The 17,120-nt window shown below is 44.8% G+C and overlaps 1 protein-coding gene across 2 annotated transcripts in view; it reads left to right on the top strand.

The window, feature by feature from the left end:
* Positions 1-17,120, top strand: part of Myrfl (myelin regulatory factor-like) — a 116,668-nt gene that overhangs the window by 93,407 nt on the left and 6,141 nt on the right. For both annotated transcript variants that reach the window (XM_063264422.1, XM_063264421.1), the window contains exons 16-21: positions 574-659; positions 3,341-3,415; positions 3,741-3,793; positions 3,911-4,093; positions 15,050-15,112; positions 16,444-16,531. In XM_063264422.1, the coding sequence (XP_063120492.1) occupies positions 574-659; positions 3,341-3,415; positions 3,741-3,793; positions 3,911-4,093; positions 15,050-15,112; positions 16,444-16,531 (548 nt within the window). The remainder of the gene's footprint in view (positions 1-573; positions 660-3,340; positions 3,416-3,740; positions 3,794-3,910; positions 4,094-15,049; positions 15,113-16,443; positions 16,532-17,120) is intronic.

The raw sequence follows: 17,120 nt of genomic DNA, 5'->3' as shown, positions 1-17,120 counted from the left end.
GCCCGTTCCCCATGTGCCAGTGTGTTTCCTTACCTTCCTAGAGACAGTGCTTACTGACTTCATATACTCAGTGGTTGTACGTAACAGCAGTCAGTAAATAGTCATTGAGTGGATGGAAGATTAACAGGACCCAGGCCCAGAGCTGTCCTCATTCAACGGAGGGGGAATGGGACCCTTATGCACTATAAGGTGTGTGTGGTAGGATTTTGTGCCACAAAATCTTTTCTATGGCTTCCCTGGCATTCTCCTGTGGGGATTTATTCCTTGATATCTGGAGGAGCTTGGATCTTTCCAAGTCTATTAGAAGGCTGGTGTCTGGCCTTCTTTGGTAAAAAGCAAGATTGTCTGGTGCAGACCAGGGAAAGGATGGGTTGCTAAGCACCAAACAAAGGGAGGCTCTGACCAAGGTTGTTCTATTCAGAGAGGGAGGAGCAGAGGGGCAGATGTAAATTGAGGCAAGTAAGAAGCAGTCACCAGTCATCGTCCTAGGGAGGCAGCAAGGATTCCTGTGCTCAGGTCTTCAGGCCTCACAGCTGCTGTGCTGATCTGTCCCCATTCATCAACTTTCCACAGGTCTCTTTCTCAGGAAGGAAACCATCGTGTCCTACCTGGGTTTTCCAGACATTGGTTATAGCTCTGATTGCTGTGATGACATTTTGGTAAGACAAACTTCAATGTTATGCTATGGAGCCCTTCCTTTTCCCCTTACCTTTCTGATCTTCTCTTTGCTTTGAAGACAAGGAGGTTTTTAAAGCAGACACAACCTTCAATAGCTTAAAGAGACGGCAGCCCTTTTGAAATTCATAACTTGAAGAAAAGATTACTGATTTGTATACTTTGATGTGAGATGATAGATGGTGATTTTATTCTTTTCATTTGTGACTTAGCAGATGTGTGTGTGTGTGTGTGTGTGTGTGTGATGTGTTTGTGTGTGTGGTATGTGTGGTGTGCGTGTGTGTGTGTGTGTATGTATGTGTGGTGTGTGTATGTGGTGTGTGATGTGTGGTGTGTGGTGTGCGTGTGTGTGTGTGAATGTATGTGTGGTGTGTGTGTGTGTGATGTGTGGTGTGCTGTGTGTGTGTGGTATGTGTGGTGTGCGTGTGTGTGTGTGTGTGTGTGATATGTGTGGTGTGGTGTGGTGTGTGATATGTGTGTGTGGTATGTGTGGTGTGTGTGTGTGTGTGTGTGTGTGGTGTGCTGTGTGTGTGTGGTATGTGTGGTGTGCGCGTGTGTGTGTGATGTGTGGTGTGCTGTGTGTGTGTGGTATGTGTGGTGTGCGTGTGTGTGTGTGTGTGTGTGATATGTGTGGTGTGGTGTGGTGTGTGTGTATGTGTGTGTTACTTGTCTTACCTTTGCATGTAGCTTTCTCAAGTTCTTTGTTTTCCTTTCTGGCTGTGTGCGAGAGAGGGTGAGTCTGAAACCCCACAGTCAGTGCTGCCTGGCCACCGACATCCATCAGCACATTTTGCATTCTTCACTTAAAATCACATTGAAGAGACATCAAGAGCTGTGGGAGCCAATTGATGTAATGAAACCAAAGCCCAGACTAGGAGAGTAGCCCTGAAAATAAGTGAGAGAGGCTGTGGTTGCTCTGACCTCTGCCTCTGCATGGATATGGTTGTGGAGGAGGGAGTGGGGAAGGAGTAGAAGAGGGAGTTGGGGAGAGTGGAGGAGGGGGCGGAGGAGGGAGAGGGGAGGAGGGAGTGGGGAAGGGAGTGGAGGAGGGAGAGAGGATGAGGGAGTGGGGAAGAGAAAGAGGAGAGAGTAGAGGAGGAAAAGGGGATGAGGGAGTGGGGAAGAGAAAGGAGAGAGAGTGGAGGAAGGAGAGGAGATGATGGATTGGGGGAGGGAGAGGGGAGAGAGTGGACGAGGGAGAAGGGGGGAAATGCCCAGGAATTTAATACCATGACCCAAAATTCCCATCAGAAGCCTTTGCATTTTTTCCTAATTCTTCCAAGTACTTGTCTTCTGCTAGGTTTCCTAGCCAGGGAGAGGATGGAGCATCTATTTTTAGCAGACATACTTCATATTCTCCAGAGATAGCAAACCCAGGCCTGTGAGTGAGGAGGTGAGAGGGAGTCTAGTTCTGAGAAAAAACACTGTTTATCAGATCTTCTGAGCCCAGAGTTGAGCATTAGGACTACAAATAGTTCTGGTCTCAGTTGTGCCTGAGAAGGGTCAAAACCAGGGTTTGCCTCTGAAGAAAGCATATGTCTGTTTCATTCTAATGCATCAGAAGTCTTCTAATCTGAGCATTGAGGCAGCTGTCAAACATGAATCAGGGCAAGGTTTTAGAATTCATAGTGGAGGAGACAGAGACGGGGAGGCACAGGAAAGCCCAAAGCAAGGGACACCGGTCCACAGTGATCATGCTAGGGTAACACTACAGGCTCTGTCTGACACATCTCTAGACTTAGTACCACTTTTCCAGAAAGAACTGAGTCTGTCGGGCAGCCACCAGCTGTCTCTCAGGGCACCGTGAGGAATTCCCTTCCTGTGAACGGAATTGGTTTGTAAGACATCTCTTTGTTTTTCTGCAGCGATGGTAACTCTACCGATTTCATGGGAGAACAAAGTACTGAGGAATTGAGTTTGGAAAGCAAGGCGTGAAGTGAGGCTGGCAAGGCGGGGCAAGTCAGGTAGCCTTACTTCCAGCAGACTTCTGGGTGACTCAGGAGAGAGTCTAATAAATTCCGTGCAAAGAGGAAGGCAGGCCACAACGTTCAGATGGCTAAGCACTGCTAGGATTCCCACCCCAAACCCTAGAACCCTTACGGAGGAACACTTTAATTTTGTTGAATCAGCTGTGTTCCAGAGAGCAGACACCTTTGTTATTTTGTAGTCACATCGTGTGCATACTTTGTTGCGCATCCTTTCTCCCTTCTCTCTAGCTGATACATTGTACTGTGAGAGAGATACTGGAGGTGAGCAAAGGTTTTGTGGTCCAGGACCGACCTTCTCATCTCTCAGCTCAACAGCATGGATCAAAGCCACCAGCAGGAAGCAAGATTCATTCATTCTTGCTCTTTTCTGCCCCGCCTCCAGCTATTGACAGGCTTCCTCTGGTGACCTCTTGCCAGGGCCAAGGGTGGGGTCTGTGAAGGTTTTTTTCTGCACAGAGAACCCTTTGAACTTCCAAACTATGGGGAGCTCACTCTTTTCTCTGTCCCAGGCAGAAAAACCTAACTGGGTTGTTTCCATGGTGTTTCTGCCAGCTATAGCTGCCTTTCTCTCCTCCTCCCGTATGTGTGGCCTGTGAGAACAACTTTGGCCATCTGGCAGCTTGACTGAGATACATGTGGAAACAAATCTGCCACATAATGTTTTCCCCCTTCAACAGTGCCTTGACAATAGTTGCCCTCTACATACTTAGCTTAAAGGATCAGAACCGGCGCTCCCCAAATCTCCCTCTAAGGTAAGAGTTCAGATCTTGTATTCCTTTGAGAGAAGGACTTAAAAAAAGATTTATTCATATATATATATACATATATATGTATATACACACACATATATATGTACATATACATATGTATGTTTGTGGGTGCCTTAGGAGGCCAGAAGAGGGCATTGGATCCCCTGAAGTTGGAATTTCGAGTGATGAAATTCCTTAACGTGAGGGCTAGAACTGAACCTGGGTCTTCTGCAAGAACAGCAAATGCTCCTAATCTCTGAGTCATCATTACAGCCCCGGGAGAAGTCCCTCAGAGGTCCCTGTCAGTAACCAACTGGTACTCTTACAGCAATACTACAAGTTCTTCAGAGCCAGCTCTGCCCTCCACTGTTCCCACCTCAGGTACAGTCTTCCTGTTCCTAATGATAACCCCAGCCCACTTTCCCTCTGCATGCCACCACCTTGGGTGACCCTCTACATGCCACCACTTTGGGTGACACTACCTGCGATGCCTTGCAGCTCCCCACACAACTGTGGTGACCACACAGACCTCCCTGCAAGTGCCTGAAATCACTTTCTGCGAGATCCTGCCCTGTCAGGAAACTTACTGCTGCCCTGTGTGGAGACCAGGAAGATTATTTTCAAGTCTTGCACAAAGACCACTGGAGGCAGAGAGAGAAATCCATCAGAGGCAATGGGCAGGTAAATGGTGTTCAAAGAGAAACAACCAGGCCTTTGAACCTGAGTTTTCCCCTTGTTGATATTTATTTGAATGGATTGTGAATGGATCCGGGCAGTGGCTCTACCCTTCTGCTTGGCACAGCAAAATCTTTCAAAGCATAGGCACATGTACTGCCCACCATCTGAATATTGAGTTCCTTCCCAGGGAGAAAATGTTAGCTAATTATTTGTAATCAGAACATTTTCATTTGTCCACCAACAAAGATGATGAGGTAATCATGTGCACATGGGTTAGGTTTTTGTTTTGTTTGTTTGTTCGGTATTTTTGCACTTCTGATGTGATGTGATGTGTGTGTGTGTGTGTGTGTGTGTGTGTGTGTGTGTGTGTGTGTGTGTGTGCGTCTCATTTAGAACTTGGTGTAGTGTTGTCTGGACTTTCTGTCTAAACTAATTTGAGAAAAATATGAGAAATGTAAAAAAAAAAGGAAGAAAGGAGGGGGAAAAAGGAAGGAAGGAAGGAAGGAAGGAAGGAAGGAAGGAAGGAACTTTGGAAACCCTAACTTGACAGTAACTTTGAGTCAGTGACAACCACCAGCTTGGCATTCCATTTTCAGAAGCTTTTTCCCCTTGGATATAGGAGTACAGCACTATTGGTTTTATTTGGTTTTGTGTGTGTGGTATATGCATAAATGCACCCGAATGTGCATGGTTCTGTGTGGTCACGTGGAGTCTCTCACTGAATGAAGAGCTCACTGACCGGCTAGATTGGTTGACAGGCAAGCTCTGGGACTCTGCCTTTGTACACTTCTGCACACATTCTACCTGACTCTACCCTACCCCAGTACCGGGGCATGCTGCTGTGCTTGGCTTTTTACATGCGTGCTGGAGATCTGAACCTGGTCCTCCTGCCTGCAGACAGATAGTTGTCTAAGTGTTCCCCACCATCTCTAAGAGACTTGTAGGGTTTTTTTTCCCCTTCATAAAAACAATGTTGGATTGGATTTGGGGATGGTTGTAGCATTCCAGAGTGAAAATGAAGCTTCAATCTGAAGAATGTTTCCGCCATTTTGCTCTCAATAGAGTGTTTTCTATTTATCGGTGGGTGTGTCTGTGTCTGTGTGTTCGTATTTGTGTGTCTGAGTGTGGGGACATGAATACCATGGTCCACATGGCAGAAGACAGCAACCTGGGGTGTCAGTTCTTGATCTCCACCTTGGGGTGGGGTCTCTTGCTGATTGCTGCCATGTGTGCCAGGCCACGAGGTCTGTAAGCTTCTGGGGACTCTCTTGTCACCATCTCCCACATCACTGTATGAGTGCTGGAATTACAGCCATGTTCTCCAGCCCTGGATGTGTGCTGGAGAACCAAATTCAGGTTATCACACTGGTCCAGGGAGTGTTTTACATCCACTAACCCATCCATCTCAGCAGATCCCAGCACTGAGGCCAGAGAGACGGCTCAGCAGTGAACAGTGTTGAGTCTGCTCTCAAAGAAGACCTGAGTTTAAACTCAAGTGCCCACGTCAGGTGGCTCACGACCACTGTGACTCAAATCTCAGGGCGTCTGAGGTTCTCCAGCCTTGGTAGCCTCTGGCATGTGGTGTACATAAAGTCATGCAGGCACAAACGTGCACTTAAGTAGAAATAAATCTTAAAGAGGAAAAAAGAAAGGAAGAAAAAAAGGAAGGAAGGAAGGAAGGGAGGGAGGGAGGAAAGAAGGAAGGAAGAAAGAAAAAAGAAAGAAAGAAAGAAGGAAGGAAGGAAAGAAAGAAAGAAGGAAAGAAAGAAAGAAAGAGAAAGAAAGAAACAAAGGAAAGCTATTAGTACCACAGAATCCCTAAAACCTTTATATCTTGCAAACGGATGTGGAAGTTTGTGGTTGGCCAAGCATTTTCTGACTTTGACTGTCCTCACTGGGGACACTTGATGGCCTTCTTTGACAGGTCTCTCCAGAAGGGGCCATCCCACCTATACAAGATGTATCAATAACTATGAGTTCTAAAGGGAGGGGGAGTCAGAGCTCCGTTCTTCATTCTCGGGGCTTTGTTGGGTCAGTAAGAACCAGTTCTCTGTATAAGAGAACATTAGGAAGATCAGCTCTGAGTCAACTGGCTGAATCTCCATCTCAGTGAGTGTCTGCTCATCCTGTATTTCCCTATCTGAGGGAACTAGAGAAAGATCTGCCACCAAGTACCTGGACATGTCATAGATTGTCAGAGAGCAGCCACACTAGTGACATCTTGCCTTTTTGATCTTAGGAATCCAATTAACATACTTTCATAATGAATTTATTATGAAATTTGTAAAGAACAAATGTCACCGTAAATCCAGTTGAACTTCTAAATGATATTTTTCTAAATTAATCCAATTATTAAAAAAAATATTAGATACCCATGGGAAGAGACTTCCTCCCAAGTCCATGGACAGTACTCTAGACCTGTTCATGCAAGTTCTCAGAGTTTTACATCAGAAGAGCCCCATTTGCTAACCGAATCACTGGTCAAGTTAGAATTGGAATCTGGGCCCTCATTTTTATGACCGTGACTCCTCCCAGTCTGACATCCTGCTTTCATTTGTTTGGACATGGGGTGTTCACACACTCATGAACCCACCTCTGAAAGATGCAGACAGTAACCACTCAGGGCATCTAAAAAGCCTCTCCCATCCTCCTCAAGCCTACTTATAGCCAGCAGGATGTTCCCTGATGCAGACTGTCCCAGGATGGAGAAGGGCTGCTCCTTTCTTGCTGTTGTATCCCCCACCCCAATCTAGAACAGTGGTTCTCAAACCAGTGGGTAGCAACCCCAAACCCTTTCACAGGGGTCACCTAAGACCGACATCAGAAAACACAGATATTTACATTATGATTCATACCAGTAGCAAAATTACAGTTATGAAGTAACAATGAAAATAGTTTTATGGTTGGGGGCATGAGGAACTGTATTAAAGGGTCACAGCATTAGGAAGGTTGAGAACCTCTGTTCTACGGTGATGTACAGCCCCAGGGGTCCTAACACGAAAGAAAAGCAGGTTGGGTAACTATTCTTTGCAACCAGATGTTTCTGAGACATGAAGAACACTTAAAAATTTAGAAATAAAAAATTTTTAAAAATTCCAGGAATCTAAAAGAATAGGAGGACTGTCAGTGGGGTGCAGAGTAATATCTGGCAATTTACTCAGCCCCCAAAGACACTCGTGAGACTCCCCCCTGAGGAGTCAGACTACAGTAAAGGAAGTGAAGGAAAATCTGCAGAGTTATGACACACTGAACTCAAGTCATAATTTTTCTTTTAGGTCTAAGTTGATTGCTTAAGTCTTTGTAAAGTGTCTTTCAGAAAAGTCATCCACCTGCCCCCCTCCTGTTTCCCTACTCCTTAACAAACCGTTTGAGAAAAATAGATCAGGAAGTGCAAAGTATTTTGGAACCCATAGAGATTTAAGTAACTAGGAGAGTTTTAAATATGGGAAAACAAAGGGTCCATATCGAAAACATCTCTGAAGTTCTACAGATTGTAACAAGCTGGTGAGAGAGAGAGAGAGAGAGAGAGAGAGAGAGAGAGAGAGAGAGAGAGAGAGAGAGACAGACAGAGAGAGACACAGAGAGACACAGAGAGAGACACAGAGAGAGAGACAGAGAGAGAGACAGAGAGAGAGACAGAGAGAGACAGAGAGAGACAGACAGACAGACAGACAGACAGAGGCAAAATAACATTTGGAATCCATGCTCTCTTTGTCTTTAATGTAAGAACTTTTAAGAGAATAAATATCCCAAAGAAAATGGGCCCCTGGGCTAAAAACCTCAACCATGATGGGCAGGGTTTATCGACCTCTTGGTATAGGCCTGTGTCAATTACAGGGTGAGGAAGGTATCCCAGACACTGTGCTAGAGTTCACCTTCAGCGCGGTTTCACATTCATATATTACCTACCTTTCGCCATGGCAGTTTGCTTCAGTTGGATATCAGTTTAAATCTCTCCACTCTTTTTTTTTTGAAAAATTTTTTTAATTTTTTTTATTATTATTAACTTGAGTATTTCTTGTATACATTTCCAGTGTTATTCCCTTTCCCGGTTTCCTGGCAAACATCCCCCTCTCCCCTCCCCTTCTTTATGGGTGCTCCCCTCCCCATCCTCCCCCCATTGCCGCCCTCCCCCAACAGTCTAGTTCACTGGGGGTTCAGTCTTAGCAGGACCCAGGGCTTCCCCTTCCACTGGTGCTCTTACTAGGATATTCATTGCTACCTATGAGGTTAGAGTCCAGGGTCAGTCCATGTATAGTCTTTAGGTAGTGGCTTAGTCCCTGGAAGCTCTGGTTGCTTGGCATTGTTGTACATTATGGGGTCTCGAGCCCCTTCAAGCTCTTCTAGTTCTTTCTCTGATTCCTTCAACGGGGGTCCTATTCTCAGTTCAGCGGTTTGCTGCTGGCATTCGCCTCTGTGTTTGCTGTATTCTGGCTGTGTCTCTCAGGAACGATCTACATCCGGCTCCTGTCGGCCTGCACTTCTTTGCTTCATCCATCTTGTCTAATTGGATGGCTGTATATGTATGGGCCACATGTGGGGCAGGCTCTGAATGGGTGTTCCTTCTGTGTCTTGTTTTAATCTTCGCCTCTCTATTCCCTGCCAAGGGTATTCTTGTTCCCCTTTTAAAGAAGGAGTGAAGCATTCACATTTTGATCATCCGTCTTGAGTTTCATTTGTTCTAGGCATCTAGGGTAATTCAAGCATTTGGGCTAATAGCCACTTATCAATGAGTGCATACCATGTGTGTTTTTCTGTGATTGGGTTACCTCACTCAGGATGATATTTTCCAGTTCCAACCATTTGCCTACGAATTTCATAAAGTCATTGTTTTTGATAGCTGAAATCTCTCCACTCTTGTTGGGGGGTCTCCTCTACCAGTTGTGAACTGGACCCTGAGCTTTTTAATGAAAATCGCTTGCTCTGAACTGCAAGCTTGTTGTGAAAGTTGCTGGAAGGTATTTACTGAGTGAGGACTTTGTGTGTTTGACACAACAAGTTTTATGGGTTTCTAAAAGTCAGCCTTTCAGAACTGAAGAGCCTTGTCTTGCTCCATAGAAGGGACAAGTTGGGGCCACTTTGTAGAGAATTTAAAATTTATTTTCTGCCTTTGAAAAAATTAAAAAAAGTATTTTCAGGATTTCAACCTGTAAGGTTATCCCTTCTCAACTTTGCCTAAATCTTTTTAACTTTACTATTATCATGTGAGAGTGTATGCGTGTGCATGATGTGTGAGTGCACACATACGATGTCATGGATGCGTGTTGAGATAAGAAGACAATACTATAGAGTCAGGTTTCTCTTTTCTCCTTTTATGGGCTCTGGGGATAACCATTCAGGTCATCAGGCTTATGTGGCAAACAACTTTACCCACAGAATCAACCTCACCTTCAAAAAAACACTTACTTTAGTGTGTGTGTGTGTGTGTGTGTGTGTGTGTGTGTGTGTGTGTGTGTGTCTGATCTGTATCCGTGTCTGTGTCTGTGTCTGTGTCTGGTCTGTCTTTGTGTCTGTATCTGTGTCTGTGTCTGATCTGAGTCTGTGTCTGTGTCTGGTCTGTGTCTGTGTCTGTGTCTGTGTCTGTGTCTGTGTCTGTGTCTGTGTCTGTGTCTGTGTCTGTGTCTGTGTCTGCTCTGTGTCTGCTCTGTGTTTGTATACATAAGTCCAAATGCTCATGGCAGCCAGAAGAGGGCACTGGATCCCTCCATTGGGCTGGAGTTACAGGTGGCTGTGGGCTGCCTGACATGGATGCTGTGAACCACACTTGGATCCTCTACAAGAGCAGTACAAGCTCTAAACTGCTGAGCTCCACCCTCCCTTTTAAATTACTGCCTTAAAAATGCTTTATCAGGGCATGGTAGCACATACCCAGAATCCCTACAGTTAGGAAGATCAGCAGTGTGCACACGTGGGTAAGAACAATATCGCACGAGGCAATCGTCTTATTTATAGGGTTCTCTTTCTTCAAGAACTCATAAACACAGTTCTGTGGAATGGAATTGAGTCTGTCATGTTCTTGCCAGAATCTACAGTGAGCTCCTTCCCTTGCAAGCTCAGCAAGGAAGCAGGGCACAAGGCAGGGGACAAGCAGGCAGCACAGAGAAGTTCCAGTTTCTACTTCTCTTTAGGCCTCGTTTGCCTGTAAGCCTGCAGCCTTCTGAGGAAGCACTCTTAAGTGGAACTATTAGTAGCAGATGAGCACCTCAAAGTTATTCTTGGAACAGCTCGAGTCTAAGAAATCTGGAAGCCCTGGGGAAAGCATATGTATTTATGTACAAAAGAAAATGAATATTCAGTTTTCTAGAAATTCCTCATATCTCAAGAGCCAATAATGGAGTGCATCATTTTGGGCTGTGTGCTCAGACACTTGGGTACAGCCTCCTCACTCCTGTGTGCCGAGAGGGGGAAGAAGCACAGCCTCTCAAATCTGTTCTCTGCATCCTTCAAGTCCTAGCCTGGGAATTTTCCCTCTGAGTAACTGGGAAATACTTATGGATTAAAAAACTGGCTTTCCTTTTTCATTTCCTTCCACTTTCCCTTCTATTCTTCTGCAAATATTTGCAGAGTATCACAGGAAGACAGCACGGCCCGTCCACGGAACCACAAACACAGACAAGTTCATTTTGAAGGTGTTCGCAGTCGGGCTAGCAGTGTGTGGGCAAGCCCTTCCACCTGGTGTAGGATGAGCAGAAGAAGAGAGAGATGTCAAGAAAGATTTTCTCCAGGTTTTATACCCAGCTACCTCTGCTTCCTATCCTGAGGCTGAATGTAGAAACTTGAATGTGGACATAAATCTGAACAACAAAAACCAACTCTCTGTAGTGGTTTAAATGCATTCTCCAGGTCTTAGACATTTGAATGCTTTGTCCCCAGTTGGTGCCTTGGGGAGGCTTAGCGAGTCTGGTCCCTGTTGAAGAAGGTTGGGTGTGGTTCTGTTGGAGGATGCACATCATTGGAGGCGGGCCTGGGGAGCTCAAAGACAGCTACTTTGGGCGCACTCTGTCTGCTTTGTGCTGGTGGTTTAGGATGTGAGCTCTCAGATTGCTGTTCTAGCCATGCTTGCCTGCCATCACTCCCCCTGCAAGGTGGTTAGTTACCCCTCTGGGTCTGTCAGACCGAATAAACAACCCGTCCTTCTATGAGCTGCCTTGGTCATAATTTTCTCTTGAGGAGAGCCTGTTCACCTCTTAGCAGCGAGGAAATGGAGATAAAGAGTGGGTTTGCTGTAGAATGCTCTCTCCTGCCTTTCTCCATCCCAGTCCCCAGTCTATTGAACAGTACGATCTACATTCAGGGTGGGGCTTTCCCTAGCAGGGCCATCTTTGAAATCACCTGCAAGTGTACTATCCCCATCACCTAGGCTATGGCTTCTTTTCTACTCAGGGTCCTTCTTGTCTGAGAAATTTCAAGTGACCCTAGGTATATAAGCATATTAAATAAGCACAAAACTAACACATTTCCTGATAAATGTGTGTTTAAAAGAATCCGTTCAAAATAATTCTTTGATGTTGATATTATACTGATAACAAATCCTACATTTATTTTTTAAACAGGTGGCTCACAAGCACCTTAAATCCAGTTCTGGGAGATTTGTCACCCTCCTTTAGCCATTCACACACAGGATGTACTCTCAGGCACATGCACATAAAAATATAAAAAAAGATATTTAAAAAAGAATAATTAAATCTTGTACTGGAGGACCCGTTATTATTGTACTGCACCTCCATTATTTTTTGGGAAGTGATGAACCTTTTTGATTTCCTCATCCCTGGGGCTGACAATGTCTGCATAGACAGACACTTGGTACATAAGTGCAAACCTGTGTTTAGGGACATTTTAGAAACTCTCAGAAAATCTTCCCTAATCCCTATTCCAGGATTCATTTAATGACTTTATGAAACTTAAGCCAGCAACCCAAATAACAGTCTTTAAAATCTAACATTCTAACACAGTCCACCCAAAAGGTATACTAACTAGATATCTTCATGCCAAGAAACGGCGGTAGGGACCCATTGAAAGTCTTGACTTCCTGTTATGGAATGATACGTGTCTATAAGAACAGAAAGCTTTGTAGTTGAGTGAAAACAGGACTGTAGTCTTGAGTGTGAGCTGAGGGGGCCATGGCCATGTGAGATGGCTTTGGGTAGCAACAAAGCATCATGGGATATTCAGAACCAAGGCTGCGGTGGGGGAGCATGGCAGAGTGCCATCAAGTGAGCCTAAAACACCCAGAACCCAGTAAGCATGTGATTTTCAGTTGATTCTTGGTTGTTGTTCACTCAGAGATCTTTTATTATTGCCAGGCATCTTTACAACCGTCACACTCACTTATGGGATCCCATGAGGTCACAGTTTAAGACACTGTGGCTGATTCATTTCTCAATGGAACTGAGTTGACAGCCAAGGTTATCTGTCACACTAAGTGATTGCTCCCAGCATCTAATTTTTAAAAGATTTGTGTAGGGCTGGAGAATGGCACAGATGTTAAGAACACTTGTTGTGCTTCCTGAGGACCCAGGTTCAGTTCCCAGCATCCAGATGTTGACCCTCAGCCATCTGGAACTCCAATTCCAGGTGATCCAATGTCCTCTTCTGACCTCTTCAGACACGGACATGCACATGGTATACAATCAGATGTGCAGGCAAAACCTCATACACATAAGGAATCTAAAAAAAAATAATAAAAATTAAAATCTGTTTTGTATACAGCCCTGACACCCAAACATTTGCCTCTGTGGTTTGGAAGCGCCATTTTCTTTTTTTTTTCTTTCTTCTTTTTTTTTTTTTTTTTTTTTTTTGGTTCTTTTTTTCGGAGCTGGGGACCGAACCCAGGGCCTTGCGCTTCCTAGGTAAGCGCTCTACCACTGAGCTAAATCCCCAGTCCCGGAAGCACCATTTTTCTATTGCAGGCAGAGTTATTGTCTTGGCTCTGTCCCTACCCCAGTGATCTGAGTCCTGTCTTCAGCTGGTGGGTCCCCCTACCTTTACAGTTTAGACTCACTTGTTTTTCTCCAGTGACCTTGTTTTATGTAGTAATAGGATGGCAGAATGGTGTGCAGGCAATTGGACGGTCCGGACTTCAAGACCTTGTACTATTCTTTGTCCTATGTCTGCCGTATCCCCGATTCTCTGTTCCTTATCCCCTGTATTCATCTATCAAGAAGGGACAGCCATCCTACTGGGCTGACATTAGGTGCTCAGAACATCATCTAATAGAAAATAACCAAGGAATAGTTGGTACAGTTATCATTATTGCCATTCACTGCAAATATATATGTATATATATATATATATATATCGCATATTGGACTTATGATTGATATGTATATATATATGTATATATTATCTATCTATCTATCTATCTATCTATCTATCTATCTATCTGTCTATGGATATAGAAATGTCCATGTTATTTAATTACCAGGAAGGAGCTCCTAGTCCATTGTACAGTCCTGTTCATCTTCAGGCACCTCCAATGCTGTTTGGATGAAGGTTAATATTCAACGTGTCACTGTATAGTTTGTTTCTACTTACTTTCCTTCATTTCTACTCACTCTATGCCCTTTGAGCCATGCTATTTAATTTAATAGGATCTATTATATAGGAGAGGGGCCATGGAATGGCCAAGAAAGAGAAAGCCAATGGGAACCATGCACCCTTGACTCCATGGCCCAGTGATACCTGGACCGAATTCTCAATGGATTACTCCTTTTTACTGTCCTCTGAGTTTCCAGGATAGGTCAGAAATCAGACTGCAACATACACGTGGTTGCTTCATCCTCGTTCCTGGATTCTGAGTGTCAGTTTGTAATGATTTTCATCTTCACAGATGAAGAAATCTGACCCTCAGCAACCACGTAGGAACCAGGCTTGGGCTGGGCACAGCTGTTGCCTTTGGGGCTTGTTCTCACCCAAGTAGAACTGGCATCAAAATACATGAACGGGAAGAGAGATGACAACTCACTGAAAGGGACCCTTCAGCCTGCCCAGCAGAGGAATGGCCTGTCCCCGGAGTTACGAGTCTTCTGTCACCAGATGTATCCCCACACCCACACCCTCTAGTGACATGTTTCCATTGTTCAAATATTGCATAAACCATGCCAAGGGTGACCCTGAGGGATATAGGTCTAACAGCTTTGGTTAGCAACATTTTTGATTCCAGATCTAGATGAGAAATATAACTACCATTAGCTTCTCATTAATCAGAGAACAATGCTTCCCTAATTCGATCCAAGTTGTCCCGGGAGGGCCCAGAAGATAATAGGAATAAAGACATATTCAAAGTTAAGGGTAACCCAGAGGCACTGTGCCTTGTGCATGGGGGCTGATGTGTGTCACTGACTGGAGTGCATGCTTCAGCACCAGGGGTGCGAGGGAGGGAGGGGGCTTATCTGTGAGCTCTGAGGACTTCTGGGATGACGTGTGATTTCCTCAGGCTGCCATGTCACAACACCATGGTATAAACAACAGATATTTGGGGGGGGGGGGTTGACAGTTCTGGAGACTAGAGGTCCAAGATCTTGGTGTCAACAAATCTGGTTTCTTTAGAGGTCTTCCCTTTGCCTGCAGAAGGCCCCCTTCTTGTTAGGCCCACAATGATATTTTCTTTGTGCCTGTGTGTGTCTCCCTGCAGTCTCTGCTCTGAAAAGGACAGCTGTCAGATTGAACTAGAACCCATCTAAACTGCCTTGGAGCCTCTTGATCCCCTCTTTAGTGGCCATATCTCCACATAGAGAGGCATTCTGAGGAGGACAGTGTTGGGATTTCGACATGTGTTGGGGTGGGTGTGACTTTCCCGTAACAGACGACCCCTTGGGTGAGGGCAAGAATAAACTAGATAGAGAAGAAATGGGATAGGTGTGGGTGTTACAGTGGGAGAGGGAAAGGGTGGGGATGTGTTCAACTCTCATCTCAGTCAGCTTTCTATCATCCTGACTGACAGATGTCTTTACTCTTCAGAAAACAAAAGCAAATCGTTCCTGACAAGAAATGCACTTATCAGCCCAGACTGGGAGAGTGACTGTAAGTTGACATTTAAGTGACGCTCTTTTGCCCTCTGGGACTAGGCAGCACCACAGCCTTAGGAACATTAGTGGGGTGAGAAACAGGAACAACGTGACAGCCACACTACCTGCCACCCCACCTGCCACCCATCACCAGCACACAGGAAGGCAGACAGACACATACACACAGATACACAAGCACACACACACAGACACACACACACACATAGAGGCACACTCACAGACACACAGGAACATACACAGATACATATAGACACACAGTCAGACACACAGACACACACAGATATACAACATAAAAACATACAGACTCATACACAGACACACATACAGACACATACAAACACCTACATGGACATACACAGACATACACAGACACACATACAGACACATACAGGCGCGTGCGCACACACACACACACACACACACACAAATACACATATAGACATATATAGACACACACAGATACACAAACATATAAACACAAAGTTGGACACACACAGACATACACGTATACATACATATGCACAAACATATACACACATAGACGCACACATACAAACACATACAAATACACACAGACACACACACAGACACACACACAGACACACATAGATACACACAGACATACATACAGACACTTATATACATACAAATACAGATATACACACATACACATGCATACACACATGCACACATAGATATACATACACACACATACATACACACACACTTATATACATACAAATACAGATACACACATACACATGCATACACACATGCACATATAGATATACACACATACACACATACACACACATACACACACACACACACACACACACACGCACTGTGGGTACCTGGGTGGCCATGTTTTATAATCCTTGTCAGCTTGAACATTAATGAAGCATTTGGATTGGTCACCTGCAGCCAGATAACCTGTGGTTAAGCTCCAGGATTTTAATAAGGTCTTTGAAGTTCCTGCCTTCCTCTTTTGTTCTGACTGTATTTTTAGTTCGCATGCCCTATCTCTAGGAAATTCCAATTTAGCAGGACTTCTGTAGTCCAGAAATTCTTTTGGATGTGAGGCCACTCTTTCTAGGAGCCAGGATTTGTATTAACAATCTCTTAAAATGTCTTACAATGGCTCACCCCCCAAACAAGCACAAAAGCCTTGCCCAGATTTTTCCCTCCTTTTCTGACTTGTCTGGGACTTTCTTGGTTTCCATTCTGTAGTTTGGGACTGAGCAGGGACACAGCATTTTCCCCTGCATGAGAGTTTATTTTCTTTTCTCTATTAATCTAGTTGCTATTCTTTTCTCCTTAATCCAGGGATCGACACAACCATCGCTTCCATTCAGATCATCGAAATCCAGCAAACGATAGACCGTCGGTATTGCAGCAGAATGCTCCACTGCGGGTGGGTAAGCCTCCCACGATGCTCCGACTGCGTCTGGGAGTCAGTCAGCATTGTACTTTTGAGACTGGAATGAAAACCACAGCTTCATGTTGAAATCCATGTGTGTTTACACCGTTCCTTTACTAAAAGCACATTGGGTACATGGAAGATGAGGGAATCACAAATGGTGGGTGTTAGCACGTGCCAATAAACTGCAAACCCCATGATCCTGATCTCCTATCTTCTCGTTTAATGGCTACCTCTAAAGCCAAATCCTGGGGAACAGAGAGTACCCTCGGGGTCACACAGCAATGCTTGGAGGGGCTAGTTGATGTTGAACACCAGATAGACTGGAGTGAGTTGACGTTTGTATAACAACACAGGGTGTTATTTTAACTGCTGTGGAAATCCAGCTCAGCTTTGATTCTAGGAGACAAACAATTGCCCAGATATAACATCTATCCCCAGTGTGTGACACCCCCCTCCCACACACACACACACTCGGGGCAGTGATGTATTAGACACAGAGAACACCGTGGCTGCAGCAAACATAAATGAAAACTGTAGACATTCAACATGAGGAGTGTTTCTTAATTTCATATGTACCTGT

This window comes from Rattus norvegicus, chromosome 7 (genome assembly GCF_036323735.1).
Source record: "Rattus norvegicus strain BN/NHsdMcwi chromosome 7, GRCr8, whole genome shotgun sequence".
NCBI lineage: Eukaryota > Metazoa > Chordata > Mammalia > Rodentia > Muridae > Rattus > Rattus norvegicus.
This window is presented reverse-complemented; position numbering and strand designations above follow the sequence as displayed.